Here is a 22202-nt window from a genome sequence, read left to right as displayed (position 1 = left end):
CTCCTCTCCGTCGGCGGCGCGGCGCGTTCGCCAGCAGAAGCCTCGTCTCACGCGCGGCTCGTGACGTGTTTTTTTGTTGTTGTTCGGTGGTGACGTCATCGCAGGTACGTCCACCTTCTCCTCTGACTTGTAGTTTTATGTAAATGTGTTTGTTATAGATACATAAAGGCGGGGGTTTGATGGTGAAGCTAAGTCCATGCTAGGTGGCTAACAAGATGGCGGAACAACAACAGGGAGGAGGAGGAGGAGGAGGAAGAAGAGGAAGAGGATGACGTTCAGCTAGCAGACCTGAGAGCAAACAGACCGGGTCAGACCGGGACAGAGAGGACAGCATGCCGAGGAGGAAGCAGGCCAACCCGCAGCCGGTGAAACGTGAGTCCTCCAGATGTTTATGTCTCTTTAACTGTGTCCTCCTCCAGATGTTTATGTCCAAGTGTAGTCCTTTAACTGTGTCCTCCAGATGTTTATGTCTGTGTCCTCCAGATGTTTATGTCTATGTCCTTTAACTGAGTCCTCCAGATGTTAGGTCTAACGGTGTCCTCCAGATGTTTAGGTCTAACTATAGTCCTTTAACTGAGTCCTCCAGATGTTTAGGTCTGTGTCTAGAGTTATACATGATGTCCTCCAGATGTTTATGTCTAACTGTAGTCCTTTAACTGTGTCCTCCAGATGTTTAGGTCTAACTGTGTCTGTCCTCCAGATGTTTAGCTCTCTATCTAGTCCTTTAACTGTTCTAACTGTGTCCTCCAGATGTTTAGGTCTCTATCTAGAGTTATAACTGTGTCCTCCAGATGTTTAGGTCTCTATCTAGAGTTATAACTGTGTCCTCCAGATGTTTAGGTCTAACTGTAGTCCTTGTTTAACTGAGTCCTCCAGATGTTTATGTCTAACTGTGTCCTCCAGATGTTTATGTCTAACTGTGTCCTCCAGATGTTTATGTCTACCTTAAACTGAGTCCTCCAGATGTTTAGGTCTGTGTCCTCCAGATGTTTAGGTCTGTGTCAGAGTTATGTGTCCTCCAGATGTTTAGGTCTAACTGTAGTCCTTTAACTGTGTCCTCCAGATGTTTAGGTCTAACTGTGTCCTCCAGATGTTTAGGTCTCTATCTAGTGTTATAACTGTGTCCTCCAGATGTTTAGGTCTCTATCTAGAGTTATAACTGTGTCCTCCAGATGTTTAGGTCTCTATCTAGAGTTATAACTGTGTCCTCCAGATGTTTAGGTCTACCTGTAGTCCTTTAACTGTGTCCTCCAGATGTTTAGGTCTCTATCTAGTGTTATAACTGTGTCCTCCAGATGTTTAGGTCTCTATCTAGAGTTATAACTGTGTCCTCCAGATGTTTAGGTCTCTATCTAGAGTTATAACTGTGTCCTCCAGATGTTTAGGTCTCTATCTAGAGTTATAACTGTGTCCTCCAGATGTTTAGGTCTCTATCTAGAGTTATAACTGTGTCCTCCAGATGTTTAGGTCTACCTGTAGTCCTTTAACTGTGTCCTCCAGATGTTTAGGTCTACCTGTAGTCCTTTAACTGTGTCCTCCAGATGTTTAGGTCTAAATATAGAGTTTTAACTGTGTCCTCCAGATGTTTAGGTCTAAATCTAGTGTTTAAACTGTGTGTCCTCCAGATGTTTAGGTCTAAATCTAGTGTTTAAACTGTCCTCCAGATGTTTAGGTCTAAATATAGAGTTATAACTGTGTCCTCCAGATGTTTAGGTCTAACTATAGTCCTTTAACTGTGTCCTCCAGATGTTTAGGTCTAACTGTGTCCTCCAGATGTTTAGGTCTAACTGTGTCCTCCAGATGTTTAGGTCTCTATCTAGAGTTATAAATGTGTCCTCCAGATGTTTAGGTCCCTATCTAGAGTTATAACTGATGTCCTCCAGATGTTTAGGTCTAAATCTAGTGTTTTAAATGATGTCCTCCAGATGTTTAGGTCTAAATCTAGTCCTTTAACTGTTGTCTTCCAGATGTTTGAGTCTGTATCTCGTGTTTGAACTGTTGTCTTCCAGATGTTTGAGTCTGTATCTAGTGTTTGAACTGTTGTCTTCCAGATGTTTGAGTCTGTATCTAGTGTTTAAACTGTGTGTTTGAGTCTTCCTAGATGTTTGAGTCTGAGTTGAATCTCGTGTTTGAACTGTTGTCTTCCAGATGTTTGAGTCTGTATCTAGTGTTTGAACTGTTGTCTTCCAGATGTTTGAGTCTGTATCTAGTGTTTGAACTGTTGTCTTCCAGATGTTTGAGTCTGTATCTCGTGTTTGAACTGTTGTCTTCCAGATGTTTGAGTCTGTATCTAGTGTTTGAACTGTTGTCTTCCAGATGTTTGAGTCTGTATCTCGTGTTTGAACTGTTGTCTTCCAGATGTTTGAGTCTGTATCTGGTGCTTTAACTGCAGCTTAACTTTAGTATATATTTAATCATACATTTTAAAGTTCAGCCCGGGGAAGAGAAGGAAAGAGACGATTAAATGTCGCCCGACCGGTCTAACATGTTGACGTTGCAGACTTCCTCATTGTCTCTCAGAGAGGAAGACTGTTGCAGACGTGTTGTCCTTTCAGTAGATGTGTTTGTGTGTTATCCACTTCCTCCCTTCCTCCTCTCTGCCTCCTGTCTCCACTTCCTCTTCTCAGACTCACCTCTGACCTCCGACCTCCCTCTCCTTCCTGTCGTCCTTCCTTTCTTTCTCTCACCGCTTCCTGTTTGACTTCTCTCTATCGTGTTCTTCCTCTTTAACATGTGTGTCCTCACATCACCTTCATCTGTTCTGGGAAAACTCTTAATCTTATCTCTTGATGTCCGTTGTCTGTGCTCAGGGTCTTTATCTCCCTTCCCATAAATCACCGTGTTTACAAGAATATAAATAACTTAATGTCTGACCAAAAATAACACAAAGTTGCTTCCGATGCATTCATTTTCAGTCCTAAGACTGAGGAAATGTCCAAATGTGGAAGAATCATTTGACTCCTAATGAATTAATTCACTCATTATCAACAGAACTTAAATAACTAACATGAAGAAGTGGATTAAATCTTCTGTTTCTTATCTTGTCTTCTAGCTCCTCCTCCTTTTTCCTGACTCCCTCAGCCTTCCTCTTCCTCCTCTGCACTTATCTCATCCTCACTGACTTCCTCGCTTCCTCTTCACCTGCTCTTACTCCTTCTGCAAATTTCCCCGCTGCGGGACTAATAAAGGATTATCTTATCTTATCTTATCTTATCTTCTTTGCTTTTCTCTCTTCCTCCTGTCCTTTTTAAACATTCATATTTTAGTTTTGTGTTAAAAACCATTAATATTTTTGTTTTGTTTTGGGTGTACAACACTCACTTTTATTTTTAAGAACATTTAAATGAACTGCTTTCTGCTGTAGTATGATAAATGTTTTTGTCGGTGTTTGGAGTATGTTTTTCTGTTAGTGACCATGACAACCGTTTGTGTTCAGTGGAGTCGGAGGATGGGGTGGTGCTGTGCGATCCGGACTGTTTGGTTCTGGAGAGCGACTTCCTGCTGGGCAGCGAGCTAGAGTTTGGAGACTCCGACATCATGGGGCTGGATCGAGAGTCAGGTCAGTGAAACACACACACACACACACACACACACACACACACACACACACACACACACACACACACACACACACACACACACACACACACACTGGATTAAACATTAAGTAATAGTTATTAGATAACAAGTACTGGGAGGTTTTGACTTCTCTACGAGACAAACCGTCAAAATAAAAGCTCAGGGTTTAGAGGTAATTCTCTGCACGGTTTAAAGACACCTGACTGTAAAAGAAAAGCTTTTTATTGTTTCATTTAAGCTGTAAATTAGTTAATTCTTAGTCTAAATATAATCTAGTTACGTAGCTCATGTAAGGTGTTTTGCTGCCAAGAATTAGAATAGAACATAAATACATATTTATCCAGCGACACACACACATATATATATATATATATATATATATAAAAAAATATCAGGACAAAAACAATGTCTCATTCTTATTTTAAACCAGTTTTTAGTTTCGTCTCTAGCCAAAGAAGACAGTGACAGTTAAGATCTTTTTTAAATGTAAACTGCTAAAAAGAAGCATGCTCTGTAAAAGTAAGCTTTTCTGTTTTCATTTATTTCATTTTTATTTTTTAAATGTGCAGAACCTTGTAGCTATATCGTCTGTATGAAATGTGCTATTTAAATTAATATTATATATATTTTTTTATTATTATTAAACTTAAAAGAACTGCTTCCAGGTTGGAATTGATTATAATTACTGATGATTATTAGATTAAAAATGATGCTTTTTCACCGCAGAGATGGCAGATGTCAAAAAAGAAATATTAAAAGTTAAACCTTCTGACAAGAAACATATTTATTTAAAGGTAAACAAACAGGAAATACTACCAAGAACACAACATCATGAAGCCCTCAGATTGAGGATGAGACAGTATAGTTGTTTATGTCGCTTCATTAAAGCACAGAGGTTGAATACGTCTCCTCTTCTTCAGGTTTGACGGTGTTCTCTCTGAGCGTTGATGACGACGACCCCTCAGCACCAACAGACTCCACCTTCCCAGCTTTCCTCTCCTGTAGACGATGTGGCCGACTGCTGGGAGACACGGCTCTGGGAGTGAGTCTAGATCTGGGTAAATGTTTTACCAAATACACCAAATGAACCATGCATTAACCATTTACATGATAAAATACATGCATCTCTGATAGTAGTGGAATATTCTGTGCATGTAAACGCTGTTCTTCTTCTGCTTCACACTATCGTTCTACATTTAAGTTATATGATTTTTTCACACATAATTAAATATTTAAATGCAACTTTATGTTGTTATGGCTGCACAATTTAAACGCTGTAAATATTCCTGGTGTGTTGTGCATTTTTAAACACATTTTTTTTATAACTTTGGGATCTCCTCTTAAGATTTATCTCATGGGTTTGAGTGATTCTATAAGAGTGGCTCATATAAAATGTCATTCCAGGTGTGGGCCTGGACCTGGGGGCGGAGCTTTACTGCCTCACCTGTGAGGAAGGCTTCCAGCATGAAGCCTCTTCTCAGGTGGAGGGATCGATGGAGGCTGACGGAAACGGCGCCGATGACTCGGACAGGAATAAGAGCGGCGACCCCCCTCCCAAAGTGTTCTCCTGCTCGCTGTGCACCTTCACCTCGCGCTACTCCAACCACCTGAAGCGCCACATGAGGACCCACGACGGCCACAAGCCGTACCGCTGCCCCGCCTGCCCCTACGCCTCGGCGCAGCTGGTCAACCTGCAGCGCCACGCCCGCACCCACACCGGGGAGAAACCGTACCGCTGCCACCTGTGCAGCTACGCCTGCAGCTCCCTCGGCAACCTGCAGAGGCACCAGCGCATGCACACGCAGGAGAGGCCGCAGAGGAGGGAGAAAGAGAAGAGGCGAGGGAGGAGGAAAAGAGGAAACACTGCAAGTGAGGAAGGTAACGAACACCTGTGAAGTGAAGGAGTTAAGGCTGCTGTTAATGATTACCCTCATTATTGATCGATTCGCAGGCCATCAGTTTAATATCATATTAAAGTGAATATGTTGGGGTTTTTTAAGCTTTTTTAAGCTTCACATCTTAAAACAGAGAAAAGCAGAAAATCTGAATTTTAAGAGGCTAAAAACTGAACTTCCTATAATTTTTGTATGAAAACCTACGATTAATAGATGATCAAAAATCAAATAAATGTATATATATTATATTTAGATGTTTCTTTTCGTCTGATCAACAGTCAAAACAGTCGAAAAATATTCAGTTTACAAAGATACAAGTCAGAAAAACAGGAAATCCTCAACATTAGAGAAGCTGCAACCAGAACTAAATGATTAATCATTAATAAAATAATAGATTCAAGTGATTATTACAGCAGAAAGGCCTTTTTATTATCAGTAATAAATCAGACATTACTGTTTGTTTGTTTGTTGTGGGGAAGCTATGGATGAGTTTTCATTTTAATTAAGAGCGTTTAGTTTTGATGAAAGAAGCGATGTTTGCAAGAATAATTTCATTTTAAAAAGCCCAAAAATATATGTAACACCTCGTGGCTGCAGCTGAGTTTGGTTAGTTATTAAAGATAATAAAGAGAAGCTAATAAGAGGACAATTTGTTTTCACTCTCCACTTCCATGCTCTGATTTATTTATTTTGTTAAGGAGTAAACAAACAGTAGGACTTTTTATTAATCGTAGATCTCCCTCCTCTCGTCACTTAATTATTTAAACTTGGGAGCACAGAGCAGAAAAGAGGAACCAACGAGTCGAAACTGAATTTGAGTTTAAAAAATGAGGAAGAGAAGTTCTCCCTGGTTCACTGCTCATCGATCTGATGAGTTCAGCTGCACCAGAAGAGCGAAGAAGAGAACACTTCATCGTTACTGTTTATCTGATAATCATCCAGAGTAAGTGAGATAAACTGAAAGGGATTCACCAACGAGGGGCCGGCTCAGGAAATGAGAACTAGAAGGGACATTTTATTTATTTGCAGATGAGTGTATAAGAAGAAGTAAAAGGAGGAAGTTTGAGTTTGAGATGGAAGATACCTTCCTTATAATCAGTAAACACTTTTCTGTCTATTCTTAGAGAGGTTTATCGTGTTTTTAATGGTTAACTGAAAGTAGAACTTGTCACCAGACTCACTAAATAAGCGGCCCTCTCTCCTCCGTGCAGTGGTATCAGACCTGACCCTGAGAGTGTCCCAGGACTCGGGTTACTTCCAGACGTTGGGCGGCCTCGGCTCTCCCTCTGCCCCCCTCCCCGTCCTCCTCTTCCCCCTCTGCTGCCGGATGTGTGGCCTCACCCTGGAGGAGGCCGACCTGGAGGGGGACAAAGGGGACGGGGAGGGAGACGCGGGACAGGTACGTTTTCTCCCTAACATCTCATCACTGATCTCTTTGTGAGGTTGTTGTCTCCACAAACTTCTACATCACAGCTTCAAGTTCCCAATTTATGATCGTAGTCATGATGCAATCAGTGTGTTGTGTGAGAGCCGCCCTGAAAGCACCGTGAGAAAAGAGGCTCCTCTCACATTTTACACTCTGTGTTCTTTATTTTCACTACAAAATAAAAGTCCTGCTCCTCTGTGGAAACAGAAAAATCATGACTAGAAGTAGAGATAACTCAAACATGTCTTTAAACACAGTTACAATGACATGAATCATAAAAAAGATGAATTTATTTGATACTTTCTCTTATAAAAAATGGAAAACAATTAAATCTATATATCCAACATGTGTCAAGTGTCTACAAGTGTTACCAATGTTAGAAAAAAACATGGAGGCTCTACGTGCTATATATATTAAGCTACTTACATTTTACAGCCTCTCCTCTCTGCTCTGTGTTCAGCATGAAGTTCAGTCAAAGTTTCACAGATTTGTTGTCACATGACTGTTGGTCTCAGATGAATCAATCATGACTTCATAGTTTCACTGAAGAGCTCAGAATTTAATGTTTTTTTACAGAATCTGGTTAAAACAAACGGTTTATTTGTGGAAGAGATTTCAAATTAGACATTTAGAATAATATGTTTTTGATGAAATATCACAATTTTAAGCTTCGATTTGGCGGCTTTTCTGGTTACACATGATGTGTTCAAGGACCGTCGGGAAGATGAAAATCAGAGGATAATGATGTTTTTTACAGCTTCTGGATGTGATAAAAGAAAACCTTATTTTGGGGTTCAGAGGGTTAAAGAGGGTTCTCTCTGTGTTTATCTTTAGGTGTGTCGTCGCTGCTCGTTGGACCTCCCCTCTCAAGATGGATCCGGGTCTCCGCTCAGCCCGCCAGTGTCTCGGGGCTCCCGGCGGGGTCAGCGCGGCGCCAAGCTGTACCGCTGCCCTCACTGCCCCTTCCTGTCCCACTACCCCAACCACCTGGCTCGCCACGCCCACACCCACTCCGAGGAGAAACCCCACCGCTGCCCTCACTGCCCCTACACCTCCTCGCACCTCGACAACCTGAAGCGCCACCTGCGCGTGCACACAGGCGAGAAACCCTACCAGTGCCCGTCCTGCAGCTACGCCTGCGGGAACCTCGCCAACCTGCGGCGCCACGAGCGCATCCACTCGGGCGCCAAGCCCTTCCACTGCGGCGTGTGCGGCTACTCCTGCAACCAGAGCATGAACCTGAAGAGGCACATGCTGCGGCACACGGGCGAGAAGCCGTACGCCTGCGCCGAGTGCGACTACACCACGGGCCACTGGGACAACTACAAACGCCACCAGAGGAAACACGGGCACAACACGGACAGCTGGGACAAACACGCCCCCACCAACGGCCTCAGCTGGGGCCCAGACTCTCAGGAGGGCCAGGGTCAGGAGCACAGCTAGTGTGTGTGTGTGTGTGTGTGTGTGTGAGTGTGAGAGAGAGTGTGTGTGTGTTGATGTGTGTAGTATACACTGGTGAACTTCCAGCTCAGGTTGGAGACAAACTCGGGTGCCTTTTGACGGACTGAACGACTGTGACGCTGCCTTGACTTTGTGAGATAAGGGGCATTAATGTGTGTGTGTGTGTGTGTCACATCACACACACTTTGAAGCAGTGATCACTCTTCAGTCCACAGACATCTCATCTGTCACCATGTGACTTCTTCTACCAGCCAAACTGATCTGCTGATTTTCAAATGCTTCTTTTCTTTGTCCTCTGACAGATGATCTATATTTTTAAAATGTGGATGGATCATTTTTTCACAAGCTTTAAGTTAATCTGTTTGTTTTCTTTTAATGCTGTAAAGATTGGACTCTTCAGGTGTTTGGTGGGATTCCTGTGCAGGTTTATTCTGGGGTGATGGAAGAAATACAGAGAAACAGAATGTTTATCTGCTGTAAAATGTTAGTGAGGCGTTGTTTTAGGGCCACTCAGGAAAAAACAGGAGCTGAGATAATGAGAATAAAACATTATATTTTGTACTTTTTACCTTAACATTCTGGTTTTATTCTCATAACATTGTGGCCTTATTCTCATAAAATAATAACCTTTTTCTCTTCAAATTATTACTTTATTGTCATAACATCGTGGCCTTTTTTCTCTTTAAGTATTCTAACTCTTAACACCAAATTATCTTTTAGTTTTTTTTAACGAGTGGCCCTAATAACATTTAAAAAGATTCATAATGTTTGAAAATGAGTCCTCGTTTTCGTGTAATTTCTCCAGAATGTTGAAAGTGAAGCAAACATGATCAAAAGGCTTATAAATTATGCTTTTATTTCAAATCACGCTTTTATTTACAGACTGTTCATCCTGGAAGATGAGAGATTTAAAAATGGAAATGCACAGGAGCGCTGCTGTCTGAATGAGACGCTGCTGTTCAGGAGGAATCTGATGCCTTTTTTTGTCAAATCCAGATCATTAAGCCTTTGATTTCATTTTCAGAGAGGATTTATTAGCATAAAAATCTGCCTGTTTATCTCTCAGACATCAACAATTCAGGGACGCTTAGAAATAAATGAAAGAACTTATGTTTATTAAACTGTGAAATGTTCCATCAAACATTTAAAAACTGGTCTTTATTTCATACAGAAGTCTTTCAGTCCATTTCTACCTAAAACTGTTTCTACAGGTGTAATTAAGTGTTTATAAGCTTACAGTTAGGATTAGCCTAGCTTAGCATAATGACTGGAAGCGGGTGGAAACAGCTAGCCAGACTTTATCAAAAGCTCCTTAAGGTTTCTTGTCCACTGAGCCTTCATATCTCAAGTAAACACGTGTGACAGAGGCTACTTCCTCTTTTGGTACTCTGTTTAGGAAACACCTGCCTCACACGCCCAGAGAAGAGTGTTCTGAGGATGAAGAGGAGTGATGAAGGCTCAGTGTACTGTGACGGTGGCAGACCCCGGATCAGTCTGTATGTAAAGCAGATGGGTTTCTGTGTGTGTTGTGTTTTACTTTGGTTGTTTCAGAAGCGACTGAAGAGGAGCTCCAGTGAACACCTGAACCCATGGGGCTGGTGAGTACCGCTTTTAAACCATTACATCTTTTATTTCACTGATTATCTCTACAGAATTATTGCAGAAAGCTGTCTTTGAATTCTTATTTTTCACATTTTAAAGCTTTATTAATAGCTAATCTCTCTAATAACTAATTATCTGTCTATCAGACGATATTCAGAACTTTTTTTGGTTGGCAAGATGTGAAAAATACAACTTTTAATTTGTCGTTTTAGCTTTTTAAAGCATCAGAAAAAGCAACAAATGATCCGTTAAGACACATAAAGAAAGATGTGAAGCATTTATTACCAAAAAATCCATAAAATTTAAAAGAATTCAGAACTATAATCCAGTTTTTTCACGAACAAGCAATTTTATTTTATTTTTTTTGTTGCGTAACAATAAACATAATTAGAGAAAATAAAAGGACAAAACATGTTTAGAATCATGAATTCAGAAGAGAAAATATTACAATTAAGATATTAAACAAATATATTTCGATAATATGGAAGTAGTAGTTTTGTGCAGAAATGTGAATAATGCTTTTAGAATTTAATATGTGCAAATATAAAATATTTACATGCTGCACTTGAACGAGGCATTTAAAAGAAGTCTTGAAATCAAAGTAAGTAAAAATAATACATGAAATATAGAAACTGTTTCTAAAAAATGTTCTCTAATACAGTTTTACTTTAAATGTCTCCCAAAAAAACTGATTCATTTCTCTAAAACAACATTTGATCGCTTTAACGTCACACTTTCATGTGCAGATATTCAGGGATTTTTTTTTTAATCTCTTTCTAACAAAGTTGTGTTTTGCAGTATTGTGAAATAAATCAATTAAATAATATTTAAAAACAATAATAGAAAAAGGAGGAAATGTACCAAACGATGGAATACAAAATGAGTGTTCATGAAAGAGCTTCTCACTTTGTGGCTTCTTGCTCAGGGGGACTTCTGTTTTTGTTGTGGTTAAATAAAAAACATTAAAAATAGTTATAATAAGCAGAGCCCACATGGTCACGTGTTTTTCAGCTTTCTCTGAATGTGTGCAACTTTACATTTTACTACTACTTTCCCCCTCGGCCATGAACGCCACTGAAGTTTAACTCAATCTGAAGATCTTTTTTGTATTCTCTGCAGAAACACTCCCAGCCGAAGCTGTTCCCGGGGGACATCGTGGAGTATCCCAGGAACAAGTACTTCTCTCACTTCACCGTGTACTACGGAGAACGGGACGGCGTTCCCTACGTCGCTCACCTGACATGTCGAGGTTTTCCTGCTCTGCTTACTTTGTTTTTAAAGTATTTTAAGAAGTACAAATATCCACCAGAGCAGTGGGAATATTCAGAGTATATATGTTCTATTTAAATGTTGAATTGTGTTTGTATTTATGTATATTCTTCTGTTATTTATTCATATTATTTTAGGTGGTCCTGTTTTTTTACATTTTTTAATAAAGATAAATAATGCAGGTTGCTGCACTATAATCAAGATAATTAAACTTGTTTCTGGAAGACAAATAAAATATGCAATGGTGGGTTTCTTCACTTGTTTTATAAGAAAATAAGACTAGATTTCAGATATTTACGTGTTTTGAGCTGTAATAAAAATATATTTCAGCCTCAGGGATGAAACTTTACAACGAGGAAACCTTTAACGATGCAGGTTTTATTATTTGTGATGTCGGCAGGAAGGAATGGACTATATCTTTTTTACATAAAAAAACCAAATTTCTTTCTAATTTACTTCAAGTTTTATGTCCTTTTTAAAAAGGTGAATTATAAATTTAAAAATAACAAACTCTTATTTCTAAAAAATATATATGTTGATTCTCTTCCTCTTATTATTTTTATAAAAACACTTTTTATTTGTTTTTTCAGATTCAGACTCCAAGCTGCCGCGCTTTGGCCGAGCCCTGAGGTCAGAGGTCAAACTGGATCCACTGGAGATGCTGGGGACCAATTACAAGGTGATGCACATGAAGAACTTGTGGTAACGATATGATCACATATCCTGAATTATTGTTATGAAATCCAACTTCAATGCTTTGCAGGTCAACAACATGCTGGACCACTCGTTCCCAGCCAGAGACTTCCACACCGTGGTGAAGCCCGCCATCGACGACATGATGGGGCGCGAGGTGACGTTCGACATCCTGTTTCATAACAGCGAGCACCAGGCGACGCTCTTCAGATACGGAGTCAAGAAGTCGGAGCAGGTGGGTGGACGGAGGGTTTTTTCCCTCTTTTTCATATTTCATTCATAAAACCATATTTACCTTTTAGCTTTCCAAACATTTTGCATGAGCAATATGAAAGAAAAATCAAGTAAAAGCTTAAAGAAATGTTTCTGCTTCATAATCTGTTAAACAGGAGTTCCACATGGATCTTTCCTGGGTCCACTTTTCTTCAGTTCATATAGAAATAACTTGCAAGAAGAGCCATTTTAGATAATAATATAATAGTGATCTTTGTTTTTAGAGCAACTGAACATGCAGATGAAACTGCAGCAGCTTTGGAGGAAAATTTATATCTAACATTTAACAAACATTTTGACAAAACTCGAAAAAAAAGTCCTTGAGAAACACCAGAGACTTAAACTTCTGCAGGACTTTTTGTTTTAACGAGCGTTGACCACATGCCGTTCTATAAAACTGATGTCTGTGTGTTTCAGATAGAGAAAGTTTATGAACACATCATGCCGGCCTGGAAGAAGCTGTTTGAAGAGAAAAAACTGTGAAACCTGCTTTTTGTTCACTTCTCGGTTTGACCACAGGAGGGAGACATTGTTCTCCAGATTTCAAGAAGAAGGTTATGAGATTAAGGGAAAAATATAATATTTGTTATGGTTTTTTTTCTTGAAATATTGAATGCTAATATTGTAGACATTTTGGCTCATCTAAATGTGACATTTTTTTATTTATATTTTTTTTTAACAATTTTAAGCATAAAGTTGTAATATATTGAGAAACAAATAGACATTTAATTGTATTTTTTTAGAGAAAAGCTCATAATATTTTACATAAATTAATTTTAAAAGATTCAAGGAAAAAGTCACACTTTACAAGATTATCTCTGTTTATATTGTCATAAAATTATTATTTTTTTCTCCAAATATGTAGACCTTATGCTTTAAATCAAACATATTCACATCTCAGTCCGTTTTCAGGATTTTATTTTATATGTATAACTTTTATATGTATGCTGAATATTTAACCAACATGTTTTCAACTAAAGATAAATGCTTCCTGCTAAACTTTTTGGTTTCATTCATTTGCGTTTGAATAATAATTGTTTTCCTGTTCTAATGATTTCATTTTTTGTTTTGTCGTTATTTCTTTTTGTAAATTGTTTTAGTTGAAGTTGGCTCCTCTCACATAAACCTTTATCTTCATTTTAAGACCAATCAGATGCATCTGTGACATTAAAGGAAACCATATTCTCATGAAAAATGACTAAATGATCCACACAAACACCAGAATACCAGAAAGCTAGAGCGGCGTTTTAAGGCTTTGTCAAATCCCCACTTTACGAATAAAGATATTTGAAGCCGTCGTAGAATCCTCTGTCTTCTTTTTGGGTTTTCTGAAAGTGTTTTTTGCATTTTGTTTGTCAAAACGCCTCCTGAAGAAGAGCTTCAACAACATTCCTTAAGAGCAAACTGTCATTTTTATTATAAGTAACCCTGAAATAAGATATCTGACTTATTGATTATTGTTTTATTGAATAGAAACATTAGAAAACGATGAAATATGTCCATTATGAATTCAAATTAATCGTTTTAAACAGAAAAATACAACATGTAGAATGATTTTTTCTTCTTCTGATGGACTATTATTAATTTCATAAATCTTTAATGTCATGGTTTTCTCTGACTCTGCCCCCCCTCACAGCTTGGGTGCCATGGTAACGCCTCCAGCCCTCTTCAGCGTTTCTTTGAGCCATGAGATCAGGATGCGGTTCGTCTCCGCCGGCCTCTCCATCTGAGTCCAGTGTCCACAGTCCTCCACGTGTCCTCTGCTCAGGTTCGGGATCTGCAGTTCGTAAAACGAGGGAGGAGTCAGATTCATTTCCAATAATCTATAATCACTTTTGTATTTCTAAAGTTTGTTTTCTCCTCACCTGGTCCTCCATCCCCTTGGAGAAGGCCGGCAGCAGAACCTGGTCTTTACCGGCCGTCACCATCAGAGCCGGCATCAGCAGCTAACACACACACACACACACACACACACACACACACACACACACACACACACACACACACACACACACACACACACACACACACACACACACACACACACACACACACACACACACACACACACACACACACACACACACACACACGTGGATTAATACGCCACTGAAAATAGTCCCCAACAAATGCACTTTTTCTCCTGTTTGCTTGATAAAAACTTCCTGTTTAATGATATTTTTGAATTAATATAATGTAAAAATAAGTCAAGACAGTTAAATTTATATCCCAAAAACAAATAAAATATGCAAATGTCGGTTTCTTCACACGTTTTCTAAGAAAATAAGAACCAACCTCTACTTTCTAATGAGATTTTAGATATTTACATTCGTTGGACAATGTTTAAATAAATATATTTTAGCCTCGGGGATGAAAGTTATTAACCTGCTGGTATTATTGATCATAGCAAAAAAAAGTCCTCTTTCTAATTCAATTTTTAAAAAGGGAAATTTGCCCTTAAAACAAGAAAACTAATCTTTTTGTGAGCATTTTCAAAATCCAATTTTCACACAGAAATAAAAATGATTTAGTTCCCAAAAAATGCACTATTTTCTTGAAATATATGTTTATATTTCCATGTATTTATATATTCATTTCTTTATGTCAGGATTTTTTCATAGGCATTTATTTTAAATTTTTTCAATTGACTTAATATTGACTTAAATGGCGTCCCGTAGTTTCAATGTCTAGTGAATGCATTCTTCTGAAACCTTTCCAGTAGGACGAGAGCACATCCACCTCCAGTTGGCCTCGCTGTTACGATACCAGTTCAACGGCCTCCTGAGGAACAAGACCAGGCATGAAGAATGAAGAGTGACTCACTGGAGGTAAAGCTTCTCAACTGTTCCTGCACAAACGACGGTTATATTCTTTATCAATAACACCACACACACACACGCACACACACACACACACACACACACACACACACACACACACACACACACACACACACACACACACAGGAAGCTGACCTGAAGCCTCTCTCTTTGTACTGGCTGACGTAGAACTGCAGGTCGGCCTCCGTCAGCATGCAGCTGCGGGGGATCTGCTGACCCACCAACAGACCACCTGACCCACCAACAGACCACCTGCAGTCACACACACACACACACACACACACACACACACACACACACACACACACACACACACACACACACACACACACACACGAGTCAGGACTCGTCAGTGTTCTCCGGTGTTTTCTGTCTGAACTTTTGATGAACTTTCTTCACCTCGATCACAGACTCCTGCAGTGCTGAGAGCCGGACGCTTCACCTGAGAGAGAAACACACAAAACATTAAACATTAAACGTGTGTGTGTGTGTGTGTGTGTGTGTGTGTGTGTGTGTGTGTGTGTGTGTGTGTCTGCTCACCACTTCATCACTGCTGAAAAAGAAAATCTTGAACGTTCTCTCCAGGTCTTTCTCCAGCTCGGCCTCCGCTACGCCCTGAAACACACACACACAAATATATATATATATGTACACTATATACCTCTGAGATGTAGTACAGTAGGAAGTACAATAAATACCTCTTAGATGTAGTACAGTAGGAAGTACAATAAATACCTCTTAGATGTAGTACAGTAGGAAGTACAATAAATACCTCTTAGATGTAGTAGTAGGAAGTACAATAAATACCTGATGTAGTAGAAGTACATGCTGCAGACTTACTGGTTTCTGGAAGTAGATCTGGTAATCAAAGATGGGAATAGCCTTGAGTTTCTCTTCAGGATTCACTGACGGGTCCACGGGGAACAGAGGGGTGTTCAGAGATGCTACAGCCCTGCACACACAAGAACACATTATACTACAGTATATATATATATATATATATATATATAAAGTATTCTGTGTGTGTGTGTGTACCTGACTCTCTCAGGGAAGCACTGAGCCATGGTCCACACCACGGCGCCGCCCCAGTCGTGACCCACCAGGGTGACCTGAGGTATCGCCTGCACAGAGACAACATGGAGTACAAGTACACGAGAGATTACCACCTTCACACACATAGAAACTTCAATATGGTATTGTATACTAGAAGGTGATACTTGTACATTCATTAGAGAGTGTGTGCAGAGTTTAGATACTCACCATTTTGTCCAGAAATGTGATTAAATCCTGGAGGAAAACATGTGTATTATTATTCTAACATAAGTATTTAATTATAACGGCGTATTATAAAGTAAAAAAAATAAATTGTAAAATAGTGGAGTGCAAATGTTTTGGGTTTTTTTTTTCTTAGAAATGTACGACTTATAAAAAAGATATTCTTGTATATTTACGACTTTGAAATTCTGAGTCTTTTTCCTCAGAATTTAATTTATTATCTTTATTAACCTGAAAAATGTTTTCTCATACTTAACGATAACGTAGAACGTATCCTCCTCGTGTTTCTTTAAATACTTGTATTTCATGTACTGTGTGTTGTACCTTGCAAAGCTGCTCCTGAGAATATTCTTCGATGTCTGTCAGAGGAAAAGAAACGACCTTAAATGAGGAAACAATATAAAACGCTTTATGTAATAAATGTTTCATTATTAAATTAAAAGGAGCTCTTTGATTGGACGTTGACCTGGAGGCGCTGTGGAGTCTCCGTATCCCTTCATGTCCAGAGCCAACACCCTGAACCCTGCTGCTGCCAAGGCTGGGATCTACCAGAGAGAGAGAGGGGGGGGTCACTCATCAACCCAGTGAGCATGAACACTGTACTGGTTTTAATGGGGGGGTTGTGTTACCTGGTACCTCCAGGAGAACCAGCTCTCAGGGAAGCCGTGACACAGAACAACTGGAGGACCTGAACCCATCTCCACATAGTGAGTCCTCACACCAGGCTGACACACACACACACACACGCACACGCACACACACACGCACACGCACACACACACACACACACACACACATATATATATGAATACAGAGGAATTATTATGCTGAATGTCACAAAACAAATAAAATAAATCTGCAAACAAAATAAATAGAAAATAAATGTAGAAATATAAAGTGGAATAATTTGAATAATTAATAAGTAAATTAAAAAAAATGTAGAAACATAAAAAGGAATAAATAAAATAATGAATAAGTAAATAGAAAAATGTTGAAACATAAAGAGGAAAACATTTAAAGAATACATAAGCAAATTTTAGAAGTGTGGAAATATATAGAGAAATAGATAAAATAAATCTGGAAATAAAAAAAAAAAATAAAAAAAAATAATGAATAAGTAAAATAAAAAATGTGGAAACATAAGAGAGATTAAATAAAATAAGAAGTACTTTGAAAATGTGGAGAAATAGATGAAAGAATGAATAAGTAAAGATGTATTTTGTCTTCTTTTGTGTCTGTGTACTATATAGTATGCTAGTGCGGGTTCTTGTTACCCTGATGGTGACGTATCCATGAGCCACGTCATCAGGTCTGCAGGGTGGAGGAGGACCGTCTGCTCCAACCGCCTGAAACACAAGGATGGACATGGGAATGCTAGCAGGCTAATGTTAGAAGTGTGAGATATAACTGCTCTGGTCCACACCTGAACTCCAGTGAAGTTGACCAGTTTGTTCAGAGCGTCGTCCAGGTTTTTCACCAAGATGGTGTCCATCCCGACTCCCTTTGCGGCCTTCACCCCCTCCTCATCCTCATCCAACCACAGAGCCTGGAACCACACCAACCAGATGCTCAGCTTTTCTTCTGGACACCACTAATTTATGCGTAAAGAGTCTACCTGTTGTGATGTCACTCCCAGGTGCTGCAGAGCAGAGCTGAACATGGCGGGTTCTGGGACCTTGTGACCTGTACGACAGGACTGGAGGACAAGGTCAAAGTGGGCGCCAAGCAGAGAGAGAAGGCGGGCCGGACCGCCTCCGTCAACGCCGTCATCGAGCCAGTGATTGGCCAGGACGGCTGTCAGTAACCCTGATGGGATGGATGGAAAGGAACCAGACCAGGAATAAGAAAACACACCTTTATGAAGCCAAGAATAAACTTCACTTCTCTGGTGTCGACCTGTCAGTCAGTGTGTAGCCCCGCCCTAAAGCATCCCCTGCTTTATGGTCTGTTTGACTCTAAATGGAGCATCATTTACTAAATGAACATCATGCTGTATTGAAGAAGACTTGAAACTAGAGATTGAGACCATAAACTCATGTTTACAATGTTTACTGAGGGAATAAATCAAGAGAGAAGTAGAGTCATTTTCTCATAGACTTCTATACAACCAGAGGAGTCGCCCCCTGATGGACAGTAGAGAGAATGCAGCTTTAAGACACTTGTCCCTGAACACATCTACTGATGTTTGTACCGCTTTGACGCAGACTGGCAGCTGTCTTCAGTACGGCCGGTTGGACCTCCATCATGGCCTCTCTGAGCTCCTCCAGCAGAGGTCTCGCTGACCAATCAGACGGCAGAGTCACACCCTTGACCTTGGCCTCCTTCACACACTCCGCCTCGAAGGCCGGGATCATCTAAAACACACAAACACACAAACACAGTTTTAAAAAGATGAAGGAGGCGCTGATCTGCAGTCAGCATCAGTGGATCTAAAGGATTCACCCACTGTTGAGGTAAAGATTCATTTCAGCTCATATCAGCTCACATGACTTTGCCTTAAAAACTACAAGTCCCACAATGCACCACCGGCAGGCCAGTGCAGGCTGCTCATTACCCTTTTAAGTTGGAACACCTGTGAATGGAAGGTCTCTCAGCAAACATATCAGCAGAGAGAGCAACAAACAAAGGATTCAACTCGTGGTACAACCAAAGGAGCCACTGGTACGGTAACAAGACTTTTTATTGTGATGATTGCTTAGTAATCATTTATACAGACAGCATGCATATCAGTTTGCTGCATGCATATGAGTTTGGCTTTTTGGTTGAGTGTATTTTGTTGATTGTTCAACTTAGGTTAATGTTTGATGAGCTTTCCTTAAAAACACCAATGCTGCATACTGTTTGCATTTCAACAGTCTCTTAGTCATTAGTTGGGATTGTTTCAGAAAGTCCACTTGTTGTAAGCCTTGGAATTTTGGTACTGAGAATTGTTTAAAATTTATTTGCATGTTTGGATAACTTATGCTTTTTGTGTTTTGAAGGTTTTCAACCTGATAGACCAACCACTCATCAACAAGAAACAAATAAGGAAAAATAAAATAAAAATTGAGCTGTGTTGGAAAGAGTTGTCCCGTGCGTCCTTTGGGGTTCATGTACCAGGCCATTTCAAGTTGGGCAAGAGTTGAAAAACACCTAGGAACCTGACACCCACCTGAGAGAGTGTCAGCTGACCTCGCTCCGCCCGGCTCATGGCGCCATCCTTCAGGGACGCCACGCCGGACAGGAAACCACTGGAAGCCACAAAGAGATCAAAGACGTTTCAAAGAACATGAACACTTCTGTAAAAGGAGACTCAATGGTGACACCATTATTATTTAAAATAGAAAAACCTGCATCCAGAAACATAGTGGACATTTAAAGATTTAATATAAATAGATAGATTTAAAATAATGAATTAGGAGAATAAGCAATAAATCAATAGATTAGTGGCAGGTTTTTCTTAGTTCCAATATAAAGAAATCTTATTATAATATAAGACAGAGTTTGTTTGTTTAGCTGAGATATAATAAAATATATATTTTCAATAAGAATCTGAGAAAAACATGAAATGTAGGGGTTAAATAAAAAACAATTAAAAACCTGAACAATTCTCCAAAACAAAGGCTGCAAACTACTTTTTTTTTCACATGGAAGAAGTTCCACAATATTATTGAACTGAACTTAATTAATTTTGCATTTTAAGCTCCTAAATATGCAAAATTGATCACTAATCATTTAAGAAGAAAGTGTGTTTATTGTAAATCAACAAAAGAAAAGTGTAAATCATGGAGACCTAATAAACATCATGGTAATATAAACCAACACTCCTGTGTCCATTAACTTTTGGCCAAGTATTCTCTAAACTGTGTTCAGACTGAAGAACTATTTCTAATAAAGATTATTAAAAACACAAAACTAAACCATCAGCTCCAGCGTTTTAAGGCTGAATGACATTAATTCTGAATAAATCACATGTTTCTCCTCCAGTGTTGCTCAACACCTCTCTCTCTCCTCACCTTGGCAGCTTGTGAGACTCCTCCAGCTTCTGAAAGACCTCACGAGGTGTGCAGGAGACGGTGACCCCCCAGAAGTTGAGTAGAACTGCTTTCTTCTGAGACATCTTGACATTCAATGTGTTCAGTATGTGAATGTTTGCTCTGCTGCTGCAGGAGGCGCGTGCACGAGGGGAGACTTTGTCCTGTGAACTGTCAAAGGAAGGTCCGCCCACGTCTCGTGCACACGCCTAGTCAACCCAGAATCAGGGCAAAGGTCAAATGCCTGAAGGTCTTTATCCAGTCACTATAACGATGAATGTTCTGACAACAAAAAGAGCCTCTGTAATGTTTCAAAGTGACTCAGCATTTATCATTTATCTCTAGAGGTCTGGTGGTTTTCTTTAAGTGGATATAAAACATATCCAGGCAGTGAAGACAGAGTACATAATATAAAGGCTCCTCTGTTTCCTCTCACAGAACACGAAAGGAACATTTATGTCATTTATATAACAGGAAAGAGTCAGTGAGAAAACATGAATACACATTAGTGTCTATTTTTATTATTATTAATACAGGGCAGAGTTCATACGGTTTATACTGTTTTCTGGCTGCAACAATTCATTTGATGACGTCTTCCTAAAGGAAAAAACAAGTTTAAAAGAGGTAATGGAATCTGAAATGAAAGCAGACGTTAATAATCGTAATATGTTTTTGAATGCAAATTTTTCTCTTGAAGAGGTAAAAAAGGTAATAGGTAAATGTAAATTGAAAAAAGCTACTGGAGCTACTGTTGAAGTCTCCTAGGCTGTTGAAAGTGCTGTTATTAAACCTATTCTTCAATCTTAAAAAATGACCCAAAGCTTCCTCTCAGCTTTAGGGGTATAAGCCTTATTAGCTGTGTATGTAAATTATATTCCTCACTTTTACATGGCAGACTTTTAAATCACCTTGACAGGACAGGTTTTCTTGCGGACGAGCAAAATGGATTTAGAAAAGCCAGAGCATGTGTTGATCATATATATGGAGTCACTTCCATTATACGTGCAAGGATTAAGGAGAAGAGGTCGACGTTTGTTTGCTTTATTGATTTCCAGAAGGCATTTGACTGGATTAATAGGGAACTTCTTGAATATAAGTTATTAGATTCTGGTGTAAACGGGAAGTTTTATTTTGCCTTAAAGTCCCTTTATCAAGCACCTGTTGCTCATGTTCAAGTGAATGAATACACAACTGGATGGGTTTCCCAACAATTTGGTGTGAAGCAAGGAGATGATCAGACAGTGGGCATATTATTATATGCTGATGATGTGGTTTTACTTGCTGAACAGGAAGAAGATCTGCAGATTATGCTGAACATTGTTGTGGAGTGGTGCTGGAGATGGAGGCTAGTGATAAACCAAGACAAAACACGAACAGTACATTTTAGACACAAATCATTACAGAGAAGTTCAGTTGTTTTTAGCTTTGGTTCAACAGTACTGTCTCACTCTGAACAGTATAAACACCTCGATTACTCTCGATGAGCACATGACATTTAAAGAAGCTGTCAATGTTCTAGCTCAGTCAGAGGGAAGAGCACTGGGATCTGTACTGAACAAAGTCAAACACTGTGGTGATTTAGGATTTCATACATATACACAACTACATAACTCATGTGTATGTCCTGTGTCTGACTATGTTTCTGGTGTTTGGGGTTTTGGTGAGCACACAAGTTGCAACACTGTGCACCACAGAGCGATTAGATCAAAAATCAACATCAGTTTTGGCCATTACTGGGGATATGGGTTGGGAATCACCAAAGATCCGACATAAATGTCAAATGCTTCGACTTTGGAATAGACTTGTGAACATGTCAGATCAGAGACAAAAAAGATATTTCATTGGGACATTTTGCATGGCCATCCATGGGCTAAGG

At 39.5% G+C, this 22202-nt stretch overlaps 3 protein-coding genes across 5 annotated transcripts; 2 read left to right on the top strand and 1 right to left on the bottom strand.

Annotated features, from left to right (window-relative positions):
* On the top strand, window positions 1-9492 carry LOC129111513 (zinc finger protein 513). 3 transcript variants are annotated; one of them, XM_054623485.1, is made up of 7 exons: window positions 1-104; window positions 234-372; window positions 3437-3559; window positions 4500-4637; window positions 4984-5457; window positions 6686-6873; window positions 7735-9492. In XM_054623485.1, exons 2-7 carry the CDS (start codon window positions 333-335, stop codon window positions 8341-8343), a joined length of 1572 nt encoding a protein of 523 aa, XP_054479460.1. In that variant the 5' UTR covers window positions 1-104; window positions 234-332; the 3' UTR covers window positions 8344-9492. The 3 variants fall into 3 exon arrangements, with proteins under 3 accessions (XP_054479460.1, XP_054479459.1, XP_054479458.1); XM_054623484.1 differs by having other exon boundaries at window positions 189-372; XM_054623483.1 differs by having other exon boundaries at window positions 1-372.
* A 378-nt stretch (window positions 9493-9870) lies between these two features.
* plaat1l (phospholipase A and acyltransferase 1-like) lies at window positions 9871-13495 on the top strand. Its single transcript, XM_054623506.1, has 5 exons — window positions 9871-9959; window positions 11083-11212; window positions 11823-11911; window positions 11996-12160; window positions 12616-13495. The coding sequence occupies exons 1-5, from the start codon at window positions 9951-9953 to the stop codon at window positions 12679-12681; spliced, it is 459 nt and encodes a 152-aa protein (XP_054479481.1). The 5' UTR covers window positions 9871-9950; the 3' UTR covers window positions 12682-13495.
* A 96-nt stretch (window positions 13496-13591) lies between these two features.
* ephx2 (epoxide hydrolase 2, cytoplasmic) lies at window positions 13592-20483 on the bottom strand. The gene is made up of 18 exons (XM_054623481.1): window positions 20309-20483; window positions 19465-19543; window positions 18505-18667; window positions 17929-18119; window positions 17737-17859; window positions 17588-17659; window positions 16943-17038; window positions 16780-16858; window positions 16638-16672; window positions 16299-16325; window positions 16074-16159; window positions 15879-15990; window positions 15579-15653; window positions 15438-15480; window positions 15174-15270; window positions 14910-14979; window positions 14064-14144; window positions 13592-13975 (listed from the first exon to the last, which is right to left on the bottom strand). The coding sequence occupies exons 1-18, from the start codon at window positions 20410-20412 to the stop codon at window positions 13829-13831; spliced, it is 1680 nt and encodes a 559-aa protein (XP_054479456.1). The 5' UTR covers window positions 20413-20483; the 3' UTR covers window positions 13592-13828.
* Between the last annotated feature and the right edge of the window lie 1719 nt (window positions 20484-22202).

Source organism: Anoplopoma fimbria, chromosome 22, assembly GCF_027596085.1.
Source record: "Anoplopoma fimbria isolate UVic2021 breed Golden Eagle Sablefish chromosome 22, Afim_UVic_2022, whole genome shotgun sequence".
NCBI lineage: Eukaryota > Metazoa > Chordata > Actinopteri > Perciformes > Anoplopomatidae > Anoplopoma > Anoplopoma fimbria.
The sequence above is the reverse complement of the archived record's forward strand: the minus strand, read 5'-3'. Positions and strand labels throughout refer to the sequence as shown.